This window comes from Zootermopsis nevadensis, unplaced genomic scaffold, assembly GCF_977971745.1.
Source record: "Zootermopsis nevadensis isolate Lab colony 2312 unplaced genomic scaffold, Znev_1.0 Znev_ptg000021l, whole genome shotgun sequence".
NCBI classification, from domain to species: Eukaryota; Metazoa; Arthropoda; class Insecta; order Blattodea; family Termopsidae; genus Zootermopsis; species Zootermopsis nevadensis.
This window is the reverse complement of record NW_028259153.1, coordinates 12,810,548-12,830,702: the sequence shown is the minus strand read 5'-3', so window position 1 is coordinate 12,830,702 and position 20,155 is coordinate 12,810,548. Positions and strand designations below refer to the sequence as shown.

Genomic DNA, 20,155 nt, shown 5'->3' with positions numbered 1-20,155 from the left:
ACAATGATTCTAAACTGAAAGACGCATAAAAATCAATAACTGATTTCAAATATAACAGCTCCCAAGTTTTTGATAACATGAAATCAACAAAGCTAACAATTAAAAAAAATTATGTATCACAAGAAGGTTTTTATTCTACTGTTTCCAAACTCCACTCATAAACAGATGTTCATGACACCAACCAACCAACCAACCAACTAGGAAGTAATTTAACTAACTAAATAACTAATTCCATGATACAGAATCTTCTTTGAGCAAAGCAAAGGCACTACCTGCTGCTACTGAACTTACAAGCACATCTCTGTTTCCATAAAGCCCACCACTGGACCCCATCTCGGACTAGTTCAACCCACTTCATATATTCACAAAACTTTTCTCTAAGATATATTTTAATATAATCCTCCCAATCTGTTTCACTCTATAAATCTGTCTCTTCCTGCAAAACTTTCCAACTGATACAAACTAACACATTTCAGGCTTGATTACAGAGATATAATCTATTAAGTTTCGCGTTACAAAATGAAAAGCTGAAACCACACATGAACTTAAACTTGTTGCTTTGGAGAGGGTACACTCAAACAATTCTCACCAAACTTTCTACTTACTTAAAGAACTGCACTATGACTGCCAACTAAGAAGAGCTAAGCCTAATACTTTGGGTAAAAAAGTACAGTGCTTAAAAATACTTCATAAGAATAACACATCAGTAAATATTTCCATTAACATTGCAACTTCATGTGGAAAATTCTCTGAAAAATCAAAGGCACAGCAGAGCTTTCTACCACTATTTTGTGCAAATTCAAAAGCACCTCCAACCTACCTCTTTATTTCTTTATTGCCCTACTTACATACTTTTTCCTTAAGACCTTCAATAAATGACTGCTAATAAATCTCACAGGAGTATCTTACAATGCATGCATAAAACTCTAAGGTGACACAATAGCTTATAAAAATGCAGATATATGAAATAAACTGGAAAAATCTTCTTTCATTCAATCCAGAAAATACACCACAGTTGCAATGTTTGCCAGTTTCTGCATTCTATGTTGCCAATTCTTAAGGTCTGAAGACGTAATTATTAAACATTTTCCAAAATGAAAGAAGAAAAATTACTCTAAATTTCCCACAATGTAACTATTTTCACTGTGTTTCAACCAAGTTAACTCTGTAAAATTTCTAACATAAAATGTCACAGTACTTAAGTATATTAAATAGATCAATATAAAATTTGAAAGTTCTAGAACAAGATATCAAATACGGTGAAAGAAAACAGTTAAGAAAGTCATTAAATAATTTTTCAACTTAAGTGTCAAATATCTTAACTTTAATAACCGTCTATATACAAAATGGTACAGAAATTATAAGATAAGATCTTACTGGTAACTTCACTCAGGATTCAGACTGACATATGGCAACTTGTGGCAGAGAATATGTTGTTAATACCATATAATTCAAAATTATGGAAAAAATTGTCATTAAATTTTACTAAGAACAACATATAATTATAACAAGGAAATACTTCCGAAGTCAACAGTTATTTGTTTAATCTAAAGAAAAGCTTCCCTCTTTGTGCAGAATGTCAGTGTGGGGTATGTTAATTAAACACACCATCATTCACATGTTTCAATACAAAATACTTCAAATTTTCAAATAAAGAAACTATAGAACAGCAGTTATACAAAATTCACTACTTCTAATATTGAATGTTTCTCTTACCTACACAATTTATGAATAAGATATTCTTATGTTCTTGGTAAAATTTTATTTGCTACTCCCATGCAAGCAGTTACTGTGGTCATATTTCATTGCTCATTTGTGAACATGATATAAGTTATAATAATTGGTTGTTTACAAATAGTGGGCTGGAAAACCTGCATAAGCAATGAAGTTCTATTGTGATGCAAGATTATGTCAAAGTGTATGGAGTGATCTCGTGATATACAACACAGTAAGTACATACTTTCTGGACCAAAACTGTCCTTGTTTGGCTGTGAAGTAGGTGAATGAGAATAGAAAGCAGCAGTAATCAAAATCACCTTAAAATGCTATGATCAAACTAATAACAATAACTGAGCAAGTAACTCATCTCTGGAACATGCATGATGTGGCAATGGAAAATGACCACTAAAGGCTGTAAGCAGAAGAATCTGTAGGTGTACTCACTGTTCACTTTGACTGTACTCTTGGTTAAAGCTGTGCCCAATGAGTTCTCTGCACGAGCCTCATAATCACCAGCATCTGCACCTTTTACAACAGTGACTGTCAGATTGTATTCCTCCAATGACTGTGAGTCTCGGCTTATTTTAATGTGGGCATCTGCTGTCACCTCCTGCCCATCTTTAAACCTGCACACAATTGTAAGGTTCAAAACATTATTTATGTCTAGTACCTGAATACCACACTACATGAACATGCAGAATACTGCCTAAAATAAAAAAAATTGGGTTTGTTGCTGCCACAAAGTTGTACTACAAGCAGGATAAGGAAAGAGATAAAGAGCCTCATTTCCGTTTTCAGTCATAGATTGTTTGGTCGCAGTTACATACATAAGAAATGTTTGGTGTTAATTAACACCATGAAGTTTATACTTGCAGTGAAAATTTATTAATAAAACATGTTAAAACAATGAATACAACATAAAAAAAGGATATTTACTAATCAAACATATGCTGTGCCCTGAACTTTGCCAACTTAGGTATATCTGAATCTATCACTGGTTGTATACACAACTGGAATGCAATAGCAAATTAGTCATTTAGTATGTTAAACGTATTTTATATACATTTTTGAGCTTAAATAAATATAGTCAAGTTTGTTTTATAACTTGTTAAATTAAAATAGAACAAAGAAACAACTGCTGTTAGCAAGTCATATGTAGTATAGCACAACTTTGTATAAAATAATATCTGGTACATAGTACAATTTAGTTGTTTTAAATGTATGCAGTTTTAAACATTTTCACAGTTTAAAAATATATTTAAAGATCAAAGCTTGTGTTCGTGCTTGGAGCTCATGAGCTTTGCAGGACTCAGGCTCAAACTTGGCTCAAGCTGAAAATTACTGAGCTCACACATCTCTTTTTCACTTTATTTTTCTATTAGAACAAAATGGTGTAAAATAATACCTCACATCACAACACCAAAAATAATAGCAACATCTTATTTTGTTGAACCTTCCTATATCCAATTTATATTTCATTACATACAAAGTATCTCTTCTAAATATAAAGCTGTATAAATATTTTACCTGGGCCAAATTTGGAGGCTTTTGCATACAGGACTTCCTGTGGTGAACTCCATCTCCAAAACCAAAGACAGAAATGAATGCTTGTCAACTAACCTTCACATTTTTAAGTTGTTTCATTACCAGAATAACAAGCAACCTATTTATACAAGGCTAAGGAATGATAATTCTTCCCCTTTTTATTAGACTGCACTCACCATTTAATCTTTGGTTCAGGAACAGCAGAACACTGCATGGACAGCGTGAGTTCCTGTCCCTCATCAACTTCTTTATTTGTGAGACCTTTCAGGAAGCGAGGCTTGTCTGGAAACAAGAATTCAGGGAATGATTCCAAAGCTAACAAAATTCTCCTGCTAATTTTAACCTCACCAAACTAAACATAGTTCTAAACACCATTTTTATGTGCTCTTATTTTAAAACAGCAGTGATATCAAATGAAATATATACTTAATCTATTTTCAAAAGTTACTGGCCTCATGTTTCAACCTGTAACTTTCTTTTTGATTATTATTTTATCCCATTGGATAACAGTCAACATTTCAAACTATCTCAATATGAATACAGTAGCCATTAAAGCGAGAAGATATAAAAAATGTAATGTTTTATTCAAATGTTACAGTTTACTTTTAAACCAACATCTAAGAGAAGAGACATGGCAAAATACTTCAAAACACTAGCAAGTAACAATACATGTTATATAACAATACACTAGAGAGAAAATGTCTCTTGTTATGTTACAATTTACTTACAATGTACTGTCAAATTACAAGTTGTGTCACTGAATCCCAAATCGTTGGTGACTCTGCATGCATAATTCCCAGTTAAGTCTGCGGCAACTTCTTTAATGATGAGCTTGTAGTCATTCTCATCCTCCACACGAGTAAACTCTGTCTGCTTCTCTGTAATTTCTATGTCATTCAGGTACCTGCACAGTGGATTATAAAGGCACCCACTTGTACACTGATATCAGATATAAAAGTGCATCACCAATTCTTTTCTTTCTGCTAACACCTCAGTTACATCACATAATGCAGTATTTCTTCTGAAGATAAGTAGTGGTGTGGCAAAGTGCCAGGTTCCATTTGATGTCCCAAAACTGATAACAAGTTGTAATAACATGATAGGCCTATTGCACACAACAGGAGAGGTACATAAGAGTGATAACTGACTGAACATAACAAAAATAGTTAGAGAAAAACCTACCCCAGTTCCACAAATCCCACATGGATGCCTGATTTGTGACATAACCTGCTTTTAAATCATTAATAAAATTTAATTTCAGCAGATACCTACAAAAATTTAAATGAAGACTGAATGAAAAATAAAATGTGAAAATGCAAACCTATACTCATTCTTGGATATTAAAGAGATTGCTTCAAACAATGTGACTGAACCATTTTAAACTCAGTGCATAAATATACCATTTGATGGTAGGCTTTGGGTAAGCCTCCACATTTATGCTGAATTCAACATTGGTGTCCCCCTCATTTGCTGTGAAGTCGGTAAGCTTTCTTTTGAACTCTGGTGCACAGCGAACATTCATCTCACTTGTGTCTTTCAGCCAGCCATGATCATTCCAGACCTGCACACAAATGCATCAGAGAATGGATCAGACATTGGTAATTTTCAGTCATCCATCAAAAAGCCCATTATTACATTGCTAAATGCTACACTGATGCTGAAATAAAACTAAACTGTCATTCAAGGCTTCATTTTTGCTTTGACTACTACCCAGAATATATCACACCATCACTATGTTACTACACCTAGAATAACCCAGTATGTAACGTTTACAACTTTTTTCCCTTATGATATCTGTATGGTTAACAACAGATGGAAAATAGTAAGTCATCTTCTTACAAACACATGTACTTCTACAATTCTATCAGTCACCAGAAGAGGAGGGTATTCACCAGGCTATGTGCAACAAAATGGTGCACAAAAGACATCCTGAAACTGCCTCTCAGGACACAAAAGACTCATAATATTCTATAACTAAACAACATTTTTCTGAACATGAACACATTTTGAGACTATTTGTAAACTTTCTAAAAAATGACAGTATACTCATACACTTTATTAAGTACAAACCACAAATCATATATACAATGCAGAAATGTTTACATTTTTATATATAGATTTCTTTATTACACAGAAAATGTGAGAATCTGTAGAGTATTTTTTTCCAATTCGGTGCGTATGTATAATAAAGAAAGAAAGAAAAGAATAAATGAGTAATAAAAAGAATGTGTTGTACATTTGACCATCTCTTGCTCTGTGTTATTATCAACAGTAGGTGGTTAATGTAAAGGGTTGTAATTCTTAAAACTTCTGTTTCATTGAAAAATACAATAAGTGGATAAATTAGAATAAATCAAAACAGTGTACAATGGACAAAAATGCAAACCACTCTAAATGAGGTTAATCTAATGAAGAGAAATTATCACTTTTTGTCAAATACTGTTTATTTAGCAAAATAAAAGTGTTTTAATTTGCTATTTCAGTATGAAATACTTGAAGTTTCAAAGTAAAAGACATCAAGGTTCCAAGAAATACTCAGGATTAACATTTCATTTAATTAGTTTTTCATTAATAAAAAGAAATGTTTTAGCTTACAGAGAAAGCAACATAGAGAAGTATTAAGATGGCTGTCTTTCGGGTTGTAACATCATGTAGTCTGGTAGAAGTTTATCACATTTCAGAGGTCCTTTTTGCCTCCACCATCAGGGTGAAAAAACAATAAATATCTACCAGACTACAGTTCACTACAACCCAGAAGACAGCCATCTTTGTACTCAATGTCATAAAAACCTAAATCCTACAGACAAATTAATTTTTGTAAAAAAACTGTCTTACAAAAAAATATTACTGAAACCAATGGAAAATCTTGCAAGTCCTTGAACTAAAACATTATGCAATTTACAACTACTTATTTTCTTCAGATCCTCACCTGTGCTGCATATGTTCCTGAATCACTGCGGTTTACATTTGTGATGACTAGAGAGTGCAACTGACCATCCTCAGATATTGTGATGTGTTTTCCATCTGCTTTCACATCTTCTCCATCCTTCACCCTAGAAGCAAAATACAAAAGAAAATACTACGTACAGTATAAATGGACATGCAAGTCTTCAGAAAGTTTTCTGTGTTTGTACATTCAAAACATTTAAATTATTAGCACTCTCTCCAAAGTGAATTCATGCCATAAAGTAGTTAGCACTTTTCAATTCAATTTAAAACTTCATACAATGTACAAGACTGTAATGGTGTACTCTTTGAAATATACTGACATCCCAAAGGTGTTCTTCACACCACAACATACAGGTCGTTATTACACTAATGTGATGTGTGTCTCAAGTCGTTCTTTCACTTATGTGATTTGGAGTCACTGTTGTACAACAATGCACCAACAAGGGTTTCTACTTTGGTACAATAACTTCTAGTCATGCAGATTGCCTACCCCCACAGAGAAATGCAATAGTGACAGAAACAGCACCATAAGATATTCTTCCCTAACTGATGGGACTACTCTGCTGAAGTGAGTCCGCTATGATGCAACATTTTTGTTTCAATAAATTACCTTAAAAAATGACAAGTGTAAACAGCTAATGTGTTCATAATGTCCTTGATACAAAATTAGTTATAAAATTAAAAATATGAAAAAGGGGTGATTACAACAGACTGGGATATCATGTTTTACTAACAGCTGAAAAATTAGAATTGGCTTTTTTGTTCTACTCACCACTTGACCTCTGGCTTTGGATCTCCTTGAACTTTAATGTCGAAAGAAAGAGTATCACCTTCTTTTGACTCTACTTTCTTGTTCAAATTCTTCACGATAACTGGTGGGGAATGAACAACAAACTGCCAAAAGGACGACGTCTGGCTGATTTCATTGACAGCCACAACCTGAAATGGTTCAGTTAGAAAATTCTAATGCTACCTGTTTTATTATTCCACACGTGATATACAGAAAAGAGTAGGATAAAAATTAAGGCCTGCAAAATAATTTTTTTTATTCCAGTCACAGGAATGAAACTCTGAGATAAAAGGATTAAAGTCAGTGTTTAGATACTGGAGGGGAAAAATAAACCTCAAGTATTACAGATACAATTTCAAAACAAAAAAATAAATTATATAAATACACCAAAAGGCTAGAGAAAAACTTCATTGCCAAAATAGTTTTATAAACAAATTACAAGCAAAATAAATGTTGAAGATGGACTCTTGAAGAAAACTTAAGAACAGTTTAGTGTTACAGTGATTGCTGTAAAGCATAACCCTCAAAAATTAATATTTAATTATTATGTGTTCAATGTACTGTGCTTATATGAGTGAAATCAACATAATAACATTCCAAATGTTAGATCTGTCTTCAATTACTGTCCTTGTGCACTGGCCCCTACATGCTCATGAGGTGGTGTTCTGTGCTCATATGCAAATGGTCATATGATCAACTCACAATAAGATTAAATGTTTCTATTATTGTTTATAATTATAAGAACATCAGAGAATATTACTACTATTTTTATGGTATGTTGTCTTCTTCTTCTTGTTATGCATATATACTATGTTAAATTTGTTCGATATAACTTTGATGTATTGCATCATCACTGTGTTTGCGATAGTTTACTTTCAAACAAGATTTCATGAGTAATTTGTAGGCATGTTTAATATATACCTCCATTCAAAAATCTCACATTCAGTGGTAAAACCGAAAGCCAAAGAAAATAATTGCATGGCCATCATGTTGATGTTCTTCATTCTACAGAAACATTACCTAAACAGGGGCAAAGGTAAAAACGTTCGTAATGCTTAACTAACAATTTTTAATAAATTATTTCCATAGAACTATACCATTTCAGGACCCTAAACAAATTGGTACTAGTAATGCTCTCACCCCACAACATTGTATGTCTTCCAGTAACATTACTATGTTATATCTCTGGTAAACTATCATGTTGTGTTATAATAACTGATTTAAGCTTTCACACTGATTTATTATTGATGCTGAAGCAGCTTTTGTGTGCTAATGCTATGTGAAAGTTGGCTTGTCATTGATGTTTCAGAGGTCTGTACTGTCTCCTTAGCATACCTGATAAATTACACTAGTGATGGAAGCAGTAAGCTCCTCTGAAACACCAGACAATATCTACTAGACTATACAGCACTACATCCCAGAACTGAGCCACCTTCATAGTCACAAAGATCATACTCACTGAATATGAACCAGTATCCTCCAAGCGAGCCTTTTCAATAGTGAGACTGTGTGTTTCTTTCTCCTTCACGATCTTGGTACGATCTGTCTGGGAGATCTGGTGACCATCCTTCAGCCTGGATAGTAAGAACACAGTACTTAGACATGTAAATAATGCAGTACAACTTTCTCCAAACTATATGTACATACGAGCAGAATGCTTTGGTATAAGAGTGGTCAAATGTCATGTTGGTTAAAACTGACAAAGGCTATGATATAAAGCCATATTTACAAGGTTTGAGTGACAGCTTATGGGATAACTGCCCTCAAATGTCTTGGACACCACACAATGTATGTTTCTTAACACAACTGAGTTAGAAAATAAAGATCTGGTGATCAAGGACCAACATTTACTCCAATGTTAAAAGTTAATTTACAAAGCTATGTAAGGAAAAATAGTTCTTGTCATTAATTTTTCAATTTCCCTCAAGAAAAATTCTAAACATAGTGATGCAAGTGTAGATTTAGCTCCATAAACTTGCCTTGTTTCTCGCATATAGCAAATGGGCTTCACTTTTTATTAATGTCTCCACGCTTACTATAGAATTAACTAGGATAAGTGAGACAGGTAATAATCAACATGATTAAAATGAAAACTAGAAATAACTGAAAAAAATTCTGAAAAAGAGACAACTTAAACATGAGGAAGGATATTCTTAAATGAGAAAAAACATTGTTCTGCAGTAACCTGACATGCCAATTGAATGATAACGATAAAGATTGCACAGGCTTCTTCAATTAAGTTCAAATCTTGGTCTGGAACCTGGTTATCATGAGTATTTGCATTGATTTACTCAGTATCTACAAGAACATTCCAAACCAATGCCTTAAAATAGGCCACAAGGCTTCCTTCTTCATCCTTCTCAATATAACACTAATGACTATCTTCATGTATCCTAGCCAAGGTTGTATATTTTATGATATGCAAATTCATTAAGCACTGTTAATTAAATAACCATATCATATACATACCATTTTACCTCAGGAACTGGCATTCCTTCCACCTCAACAGTGAATGTCATCTTTTCATCTGTCATGCAGGATGAATTCTGCAGTTCAGTCTTAATTTTGGGAGGAGCTGCAAAAGAAAAATTAACTAGTGGGTCATCTGAAACACTCCTCATACTCAGTTTCAACACTATTTTCAGTGGGAAATTTAATTGAAAATACCTGTTTAGGAGACTATGTGTGGACGAATAAGAATAGTGAAATGAACCTTATGGAAACAATATTGTAAGAATGTGAGGTGGCTCGATACAATGCACCCCTACTAAAACATCCTTTCTAATTTGAACACTAAGAAATTTTCAAAAAGGGTACACATTAATAAACTTTCCATAATGCAATCTTATCTACTTTCCTGTTTCTTTTTCTTTCTCATAAGTCCAAATATTCTCCTCAATAACCAATCCCAAACAGCAATTCACAATTAACTTACCTTTAACCAATAAGTCCATTTCAGTGGAATCTTGGCCAAGTTCATTCTTGGCCACAACTATGTATTTTCCAGCATCTTCTGCTGTCACACCCTTAATGATTAGTGACATAGACTCCTCATCTTCATACAAGAAGCGGACTCTGCCTCCTGCCTCCACTGCCTTGCCATCTTTTGTCCTGTGCATTACAATGTTGATTTCGGTTGTTACATTACAAAGTTAACCCTTCCTAGTCTTATGTTGATAAAATAAAGGTTAAATTTTATCAAAACACTTTTAAATTAAAGATGTAGCTCCTAATGTTATCTATATTTTATGTCATGTAATGAATTTCTTTCATGATGAACAGTTTTTGAGAAATTTGTCAGATTAATTTAAGTTTATAGTAAAGTATGAGCTTTACTAAACTGATTCAAATTAATTTAAAATTAAACTTTCAGTATTAAATTATAAATTCCAATTTCATCAAAGCAACCCTTATATATGTACTTCCTGTTATACAGTAGACCACTCATAAGCCAAAGCACAAATGTTGCACTAACATCTTTTTGGATCACATTGTAACCTGTATGACAAGTACCTTGCAGTTACTCATTTACTCACCATTTGATGTCAGGTTTTGGGTAACCCTCTACCTTCAGCTCCAACATGGCAGATCCCCCTATACCCACTTCTGTGGTTTTAGACTCAGTACTAATCTTTGGAACCTCAGGTTCTCGGGCCAACTGATTCACTGAGCCTAGAATAAATACATGTCTGTTTGTAAGCTGACAGTAAACAGAAATACTGAGAGGCAAAGAAGCCAAAACTTCCTATAGAAATGGAAATAAAAATAAAGTCTTGTGATAGTTATTACTGTCTTACCACCTGGAGTCACAAAGTTTATATTTATTTCAAATTAGTCACTATATGTTCCAGCATGCATTGACATCATCTTCAGATAATTCATTTTGGAAATTTGAAAGTGTATAATATCAAATGCTCTATATGCATCATGTAGTACATACCAACTTGTTGGTGAGGGACTAAGAGAAATACTGTATTATTACGTGTAACAGGGCATAGTCCTTCTACTTTTGTAATAATCCTATCATTACCTGTTTCCATAACAAATTAGTTATATTAAAATATGTAAATAAAAAAACAAGCAACACAAAGCACTTCTATCACTGCAGTCAAAGTTATTGTATGTTTAACATGCAGCACAATATATTTAAGAATCCTATTGTGAGGGTTACTTTATTATACTTAACTGGTATGACTGCACCTCTACATAAAATATTATTTTATTCTTTAATCAATTAACAAGTATATAGACAGTACTTGAAATTAGGCCATGACCACTTCCTTCCACATGCTTTCCAATTCATTATACACAATCATCCCCTTGTTTGACTCTACATTGTCTGAAACACTGAAAGTGCTGTTAAATAAATTACAAATAAATACTACATCAAAATCAGTTTTAAGAGGTAACCATAACTATTTTATTTGCAAATATTTTATGCAGCTGACTTAATTTTATTGGTACCCAGATGTTAATTTGTATCCATTTTCATAGACTTGCAACCTACATTCATACAGCTTATTATTTTCTAAATTTTTGTATTAAACAGCCACAAAAATGAATACTTTAGTTTAAAATGTACCTAACATAATATTCTAACTGGTCACATATTACTGTTAATTGACATAAGAATAGACTATGTAGTGTATAAAGGGTACATTCATAACAATTAAATATAATGGTGAACATGCAGTTTTGATAGAAGGAAAAAGAAATGCATAAAGAATTTTTATAGAAAAATCTGTTCGATCAACCACTTGGACTGAAATGTGAGGGTAATAATAATGTGGTAATGTAGATTGCTCTGAACAAACTGACCTTGCACAGTTAACTCTGCACTGCAGGAGATCTTGCCAGTGGATGTGGAAGCCACACATGTGTACAAGCCAGCATCTTCAGGCTTCACATGCTGGAATACTAGTGCCAGCGAGTCTTCATCATCCTGTTAATTAAGAACAACTTAATGAAGAACAACTCAACATATCATAAAAACTTGAATCTTTCAGGGCTATTAAAAGTGATAACACCTTCATAGGTAATCAGTAGCATCAGTCTGGACACATTTCCTGATGATCAAGCCACAAAGTCTTCAAAACATCTGATTTCAGTACTAAATAGATGTTACTGTTTACCCAAGACAATGTAATAACTCAAAAAATCCATTTCCAAATATTATAAACAGTGACAAGTCTGGAAAGGTATAATTCACACCAAAATACATACATACAAGTATTCTTTGCAAATACTGATTTCTGAACACTCATAGCTGAAAACGTTTTCAAAGAAGATTTGTTAAGTGTAAGAAACTGATAAATACAATTCTAAGCTAGATCCAAAAAGCATAATATTCAAGCAAAATTGCATCCAAATCCATCCCAGCAATCCTTGAGCTAACTCACGTGGACAGACAGACAGACAGGATCAGCCCTGTATGTGTTAATTTCACACACAACATACAAAGAATGTGTAACTAGTTTCTTTCACTACTGATCATTCTCAATCTATATCATATAGTTAATGAATGCCCTTTCATCTCACCAAAATATCCAGCAATTATTAGTATTCTTAACAAGGAATCTTTCTAGCTTCTATTACCCTAACACTATTTCTGCAGCAATGAGAAATTAACCACAGCCATCAAACTTGTGAATAAAGTTAGGTTATTAACATCCATACTGTAATACAGAATAATCAATTTGAAGAAACAAATGAGTTATCATCCATAAGTGAGGTTCATATTAATTTTGTCTATTAGCTGTTCAGTTGGGCTCAGCCAGTCACATACCTGTACCTACACTGGATGGTATTGGTAAATATTCAAGTCATAAGTGTATTTTATTATTACCCTGCCTCTCTGTCATTAGATACCTTGAATAAGACTTTAAATCTTTCTTCTGGGTCAAAAGGTTGTCCATCTCGAAGCCACTGGAATTGTGCCTCTTCTCCAGGCTGCAGGAGACTTGAACCCAATCCTTTAAATATTTCCTTTTCATCTGAAATTACAAAGTAATGACAGTGGTTTGACTGTTGGTTACCATTACAACTTAGGAATTTTGAAGACCCAAGTGTTAGAATTGCAGTGTTCTTTGCTTCTTAGAAAAAACAAGTTTTGTCTTTATTACTTCCTGTGCTTAATTAACTCTTTGGATGCTATACACTCCTTTACAAAAGTACCCACTTCCATGACACCAGTGCTGCTACTGAAGTGTCCAAAACACAAACTTCCTTACTGCATAAATATTCAGTAACATAATATAATATCTGTGAGAAATTTATAGAACCATTTTATGGCCAGTTTAAAAACAGGATTATAAGTTGGCAATGGTAAACATGGCAGATGTAAATTGTGACAATGATAGTGTATACAGCACTATAGTGATGATAGTAAAGTTTATCAATCAGATTTACAATATAAGATAAGACAAAAATTAGACCTACATTAAAAATACAGAAAACAAAAGACCTAAAGTAGCAACAATAAAAAACTCAGTACAGTGCATTAGAAGGGTTTGTAAGAACACATACTATAAAGGGTTAGGTACTACATCAGAAAGGCTGAGCAGCAGATATAAGGTGAGTGATCATGTCCATGCTCGGGTTGGATTTCTAGGGACGCATCAGCAATTCTGCACATGGTTGTGAGGAAAGAAAAAGAGACTGTAATACAGCTTTTAAGGAAACCTACTAGTCAAACTTAGATCCTTCAAATACAGTGTATGAAAAGCAAATAAATTAGTGGGAATTCCAGCTACAACTACCATCAGTACCCCATTCCAAAATGCCTAAATAAATATAATCTCATAAACCAACTGGATGGAGAAACAGATGATAACCTCAATACTAAATGAAGTTGATGATGGCAATAATGATAATCATCAACTTACTTGTAACACTAACAGTGGCCTCACAGCTTACTTCTCCATACTCGTTTGTTGCAGTGCAGGAATACTTTCCAGCATCTTCAGGCAACACATCAGCTATCACTAGTTCATAGAATCCCTTCTCAGCCTTCTCAGTTACTACCTGTATCCTCTCATTGTTTGGAGATATCTGTTTGCCCTCCTTGAAGCTGAAACAAAATATAAAAATCTGAAGCTGTTGAAGTAACATGATACTCTCTAAACCAGTCTACCAGATATATTATATATGATGGGCATTCCAGTAATTTTCTTTATGTCCCAGTTTAGAATGTTTTAATACTCTGTCAATCAGCAAACATGACAGAATCTAATTTTCAGTTGAAAGCATTTACAGGAAAGATTTCATTACCCCCAATGACAAGTGATGGTGATGATTGCTAACAGAGGAGGAAAATTCTCATTTTGTTAGAGGCAAGGGTTACAGAAGGAATGAAGAAAACTCCAAGTGGATCTAGCAAGTTCTTGAATCTGAATACTTGTAGCATATGGAAATTTACAAACTCCACATCCACGATCTTGGAGAATATTCCAAATTCACAGAATTGCAATTCTCAGATGCAAAATGTCTTCATTATCAAACTACAAGTTTCCAGTATCTATCAAGCATCTATCTATCCACCCCTCAGTTAATGCAAGAGTTAGAACAGTGAGTAATGTCATCACAAATTATTTTTCAGTCCCACTCTGACAATCTACAGCTTTGGCCAGCCAATATGACCATAGGGAAGAAAACTACAAAACTCTGAGGAAAGGCAGATGTGTAACCTTTGTGGCCATTATCTGCCTTTAAAGTAGATGGGAAGGAGAAAGATTCATGGTTTTCTTCTGTTTCATCAAAAAAGTAAAGGACAGTATCTAGCCATTATTCATTATACATAATAAACTTTATAACTGTACCTGCTGCTAGCAAAATTAAAAATGTAAGGTTTTCAAATGAAACTAAATGTTTAAGAAAAACAGCAGAAGTAAATCTTATTTAACCATTCTAAAACAAACCCACATACACATAAACACATGTATCTGCTAATATGTGTATTTGTAATTGTAATATTTTGCATGGCACCTAAAGGTTAGAGACTATGCTCTCAAAATGCCACCTTTAGAGTTTATCCTGAACCATTTCATGCAGTTTATAACTTCATTATGTCTTTGCCTGAGATCCATTTTAATATTATTCTTCCATCTATGCTAAAGTATCAAATATGAACTGACATGAACAAATGACATGTGATACTCACAATTTCAGGGTAGGGTTCGGTTGACCCTTCACTTTTATCATGAAACGTAGGTATGTATTCTCCAATAGCTCTGTGTCTTTTAGTTTCACAACAAATAGTGGAGAATTTGCTTCTGATCGTCTCCTCTTCTCTTCCTCTGTCACTAGCACGTAAATAAATAACATTACAGAAACATTAACATATTTTCAACTATTTAATATATTTTTCTGTTCCTCAGAGCATGCGGCTTATCAATTTAATAATTTTAACAAAAGTGCAGATATGTTGTTTATATTTTGTCTTACATTAGTTAAAACTCAAATAACTATCCTTATAATATTTGTACAAGAGTTTAAATCAAATGTACTCATATTGTAATTTCTTTCATTTCCTCAATGGCTTCATTTCACTTGAGCACTGCAGATCCCAACTTTTTGTTGGCTTGATCTATAGACATTCGGTAGGACTCCTTGGACGAGGGATCGGCCCGTCACAAGGCCTCTACCTGTACACAGGACAGCACAACACAGAAAAACGCAGACAAACATCCATGGCTTGAGTGGGATTCGAACCCATGGTCCCAGCAACCAAGCGGCACAAGGCCCATGCCTCAGACCACGCGGCCACTGCAGACCCCAATCATGTCTCACAAGCACCACAAAACAAATAGCAAAATACTGGTTTTATATATCACAGCCAATAGTTATTCAACCAACTAAGATATTCCTTGCTGTTATAGAAACTAAGATTCAACACTGCAGACTCTAACCTGAGCCAATTCAATCAAGTTTATAGCTTCATGTTATATCAATCATTATCATCCTTAGAATTGTCTACATCCGAAACTCTAGTTTAGGCTTATTTTATAGACCAGAGATAACTCTCAGTAAGTTGGAAATTAAATGAGAGTACTGTTTCTAGAATTTCAAGCCATGAATATATTGTACTTACATTCCTGCACTACAAGCTGCGCAGTGCAAGAGGCATTACCAATAACATTAGTTGCTCTGGCAGTGTAGACACCACTGTCAGACTCCCGACAATGTTGCAATTCCAGTTTAAACTTGCTGTTATCATCCTGAGATGAAATTAACACACGGTCTGCTAATTTGTCTTCCATTAGTCTGTTGTCTTTCAGCCACGTCATTGATGTTGGTGTATCAGATGCAACTTCACACTCAAATATGGCATTGTGACCCGCTGTGAAAGGAAGGTCGTACCAATTAAAAACAGCAATCATGATCTGAAATTTTATCCCACATTCTGGTCTATGCACAACAGTAACTGTATGCTAGGCACTGAACCCAAAAGGAATAAATGTCTTGATATTCCACTGTATGCATGAATTAGGAAATTCAACACATTTGTTCAATTAAATTAAATGTAAATACTTCTTTCCATGAAAACTTCACGGATGTAGATACAGACAAACGATAGTAGATGGAACTGTAGTCCACTACAGATCACAAACCTGTCATTGCAGGTGTAATGTAACCTACTTACGTTCCAAGTTGCTGCCTTCAATGGTCTTTGTAAACACTGGCCGACCATCAGCCAATGTGGAATGAGTCAGTTTGAACACATTTGAGACTCCATCTGTCTCCACAGATTCAGATTGGACAGAACTTGATTCAAACCTCACATTCTTTGATGCAGATGAAGACATTAGAGCGTTGGATGATTCCATGTAGACTTCTTCACTTGAAAACTCTAAAGAGACAGATATAGGAAGTGAAACCACATCATGCACACAAAGAGGAGAAGAGACATACACTTCAAAGACAGAGACAGAATGGAGCAGCAGCAACAGATATTTATTTCCACCTTTCAAGTTGAACATTGAATGAAAATCTAATTAGCAGCAAGAGAAAGTTCTAAGTGCAGAAAAGCAATGTAAGTATACAAAAGAAAAGAATAAAATGAAGTCAACACATTTTCTGCAAAAAATTGTATTAATATACTCTGTTGCAAATACTTCAATAACAGTTAGATGTAGTATTCAACTGTCTTAGCTGCTCTACAGCTTAAGAATACTGCAACAATGAGCAATGCCCCCATGAAATACACAAACTTAGCATACACTTCTTTGTATTATTGGTGTCATGAAATAGGTATAAGCCCTTTCATAACAACTTAGTAACACCCTTTCTGTGTCACATATATCTTTACACTGTTTGTATGTCAGCAATGAAGTTTACTAATCTTGGCTTAACTTGTCCCACAAGTGAATAAAAACAGATGTTATTTATCAGTTTTGCCCATTGACAGCAGGTGTAGATCTCAACTGACTAAAATACTGCAATGATTCAAGTCTCAAAGAATAGCTGGAAACTTTTCTCAATGGCAAATTCACAAAACTAAGAAGTGCGGCTAAATATTTCCAAGGGGCACAGTCAATAGCAAACGGAACTGCAAACTACTAAGATTCCAACAGACAAGTGTACAGTACCTTGTACAGATTTCATTGATGAAAAATATGCCATAGCTGTGTCACTTTCCCTCTCGTTAACCTACATACAAAAGAAACAGCTTATTACTATCTCTCAGAGCTAATAATCTGCTGAGATAATCAAAAATATTTACATGTTTTGTGTGTGTGTTTGTACTCTCAGAATTAAGCAATTTGTCAGTTGCTATTTCTTTCAGTACAAACTGCATCTCTTGTTGGAAAACACTAACCTTGACTTTCTTTTGTGCAGGCTGCGAAGCAGTTGAGACAGATACTACTGTTTTCTCTTCCTCCTCCTTTGATGGTTCTGGTTTCTTCTCAGAAATTTCAAGTGCAGTTTCTAGGTTGTTTTCAGGGAATCTGATTTTTGCCTCTGTTTTCTTTTCAGGATCCTTGATTTCAGACTCTGCTTTCTTGTCAGGAGACTTTATTTCTGGCTGTAGTTTCTTTTCAGATTTGATTTCTGATTCTGCTTTCTTTTCAGGAGATTTGATTTCTGTCTGTGATTTCGTTTCAGAAACCTTGATTTCAAGGTCTACTTTTTCAGGAGTTTTGATTTCAGGCTCTACTTTTTCAGTAGCTTTGATTTCAGTCTCTCTTTTCTTGTCAGGAGACTTTATTTCTAGCTGCAGTTCTTTTTCAGACTTGATTTCTGATTCTGCTTTTTTTTCAAGAGATTTGCTTTCAGGCTCTACTTTTTCAGGAGCTTTGATTTCAGTCTCTGCTTTCTTGTCAGGAGACTTTATTTCTGGCTGCAGTTTCTTTTCAGATTTGATTTCTGATTCTGCTTTCTTTTCAAGAGTTTTGATTTCAGGCTTGTCTTTTTCAGGAACTTTGATTTCAGTCTCTGCTTTTTCAGGAGCCTTGACTTCTGAGTCTGTTTTTACAGGAGCTTTGGTTTCAGACTCTAGATTCTCTTCAGGAGCCTTGACTTCAAGCTCTAGTTTCTTTTCAAGAACCTTGCTTTCATGCTCTGCTGTTGTTTCAGAAAACTTTATTTCTGTCTCTGATTTCCTTTTAAGAGACTTGCTTTCAGACTCTGGCTTCTTGTTTTCAGGCTCTGGAAATGTTTCAAGAACCTTGATTTCTACCTCTGGTTTCTTGATCTCTGGCTTCTTTTCAAGAGTCTTGATTTCAGGCTCTAGTTTGTCTTCAGGAACCTTGATTTCTTGTAAAGGAGAACTGATTATAGCCTCTGCTTTTTCAGGAACCTTGATTTCTAACTCTGGTTTCGTTTCAAGAGTCCTGAGTTCTTTCTTTTCAGGAACTTTCCTTCCTACTTGTGCTATCTTATCAGATTCCTGTAAAAGAATCAAGAGTTGGTAGATTTGTTTGTTCAGCCTTCAAAATAAATGTTAAATAGTGTATACAAAGGATAATTTCCCTTAAATAAATGTAGATTTCTCTTATGAATAGAATTGTATTTTTATGTGTTCTTTGAATAAAGTGCATAAAATTAAGAAATGATAATGCATGTTTCATATCCAAATAAATGGTTTAACACTTTTATATTTAGTTGCATAAAACTATTGCCAAAAGTTCCAACAGCATAATTTCATTTAATTTGCTAATGGATTATGGCAAATATTCAGGATTTTCTTTAACAATAACATTTTCACATCTGAAAAACTATACAGACATTCAACTCAGTAAGCCATGAAATCCAATTACATAACCATAAACTGCATCTAAAATGTGGGTATGTGCACTGCAATATCTGCTGCAGTTTTACAGAATTTCCAGGTTTAAAAATAAATTACCTGTTGTGGCTCTAGGCCATTTAGAATCTTTGCTGGCTCTGTTGAAAACTCTTTCTTCTCACAAGCTTCCTCTTGTGGTTTTATTAATAGTTGTACCTATTTAAATACAACATACAACATATTACAAACTACTGCATAATGTAAGCATGAATTAACCAACAATAATCCAGACTGAAGAGTAGAGTTTGAGACAAGGATGCTATGAACATGATTATATGATCATACCAAGAAACTCTATAATGGCCTAGCCTCTTAATACTCCCTTACACACTGTAAATCTGTAAGGCACTAGTTCATGTGAACTTGTATGATTATTTCTGGCATACTTTTCCTTATTTTAGAAAGACAGACTTGTGGTATCATCATGTTTATATGTGTGTATATTCTATATATATACATATTTCCAAACTTTCCAAAATTGTTCCTGTGTGGCTGGTAACAAAAGATTAGTACAATGACTAATTTAATAAATGCATTATGTTTCATATTCGGGGCCACTAATTAAGGTGCATTATTTCCTAACACATTGTAGGAGTAAGTCAAAATGTGTACCAATCTGATCTACATTCAACAGTTTAGACAAAAAAGTTTTGTTCAAATTTGAAGCTATGAATTAATGATAAACAGATTTCTATATGATAATAATTAAGGGTGTTGTTGCAGGACAGAGCCAAACAAAAGACTGTGTAAGTCTTACAACCAAAAAACTCAATTGTACGAGGCAGTAGGTAAAGATATGGCATTCCTATAGTAACCACAATACCATGCAGGCATTTATGTTCCCTGAACTGTAGATATAAACAAGT

General features: G+C 34.0%; 1 protein-coding gene across 9 annotated transcripts in view; it reads right to left on the bottom strand.

The window, feature by feature from the left end:
- Positions 1-20,155, bottom strand: part of LOC110841541 (Obscurin) — a 122,179-nt gene that overhangs the window by 46,662 nt on the left and 55,362 nt on the right. For all 9 annotated transcript variants that reach the window (XM_087352862.1, XM_087352861.1, XM_087352857.1 and 6 more), the window contains 19 exons: positions 19,350-19,445; positions 17,820-18,890; positions 17,590-17,650; positions 16,644-16,850; positions 16,092-16,340; positions 15,162-15,303; positions 13,888-14,072; positions 12,872-12,996; positions 11,822-11,945; positions 10,540-10,675; positions 9,939-10,114; positions 9,473-9,578; positions 8,463-8,577; positions 6,986-7,152; positions 6,194-6,317; positions 4,665-4,825; positions 3,993-4,168; positions 3,441-3,546; positions 2,164-2,345 (listed from right to left, as the gene is read on the bottom strand). In XM_087352862.1, coding sequence (XP_087208988.1) covers positions 2,164-2,345; positions 3,441-3,546; positions 3,993-4,168; positions 4,665-4,825; positions 6,194-6,317; positions 6,986-7,152; positions 8,463-8,577; positions 9,473-9,578; positions 9,939-10,114; positions 10,540-10,675; positions 11,822-11,945; positions 12,872-12,996; positions 13,888-14,072; positions 15,162-15,303; positions 16,092-16,340; positions 16,644-16,850; positions 17,590-17,650; positions 17,820-18,890; positions 19,350-19,445 — 3,709 coding nt within the window. The remainder of the gene's footprint in view (positions 1-2,163; positions 2,346-3,440; positions 3,547-3,992; positions 4,169-4,664; positions 4,826-6,193; positions 6,318-6,985; positions 7,153-8,462; positions 8,578-9,472; positions 9,579-9,938; positions 10,115-10,539; positions 10,676-11,821; positions 11,946-12,871; positions 12,997-13,887; positions 14,073-15,161; positions 15,304-16,091; positions 16,341-16,643; positions 16,851-17,589; positions 17,651-17,819; positions 18,891-19,349; positions 19,446-20,155) is intronic.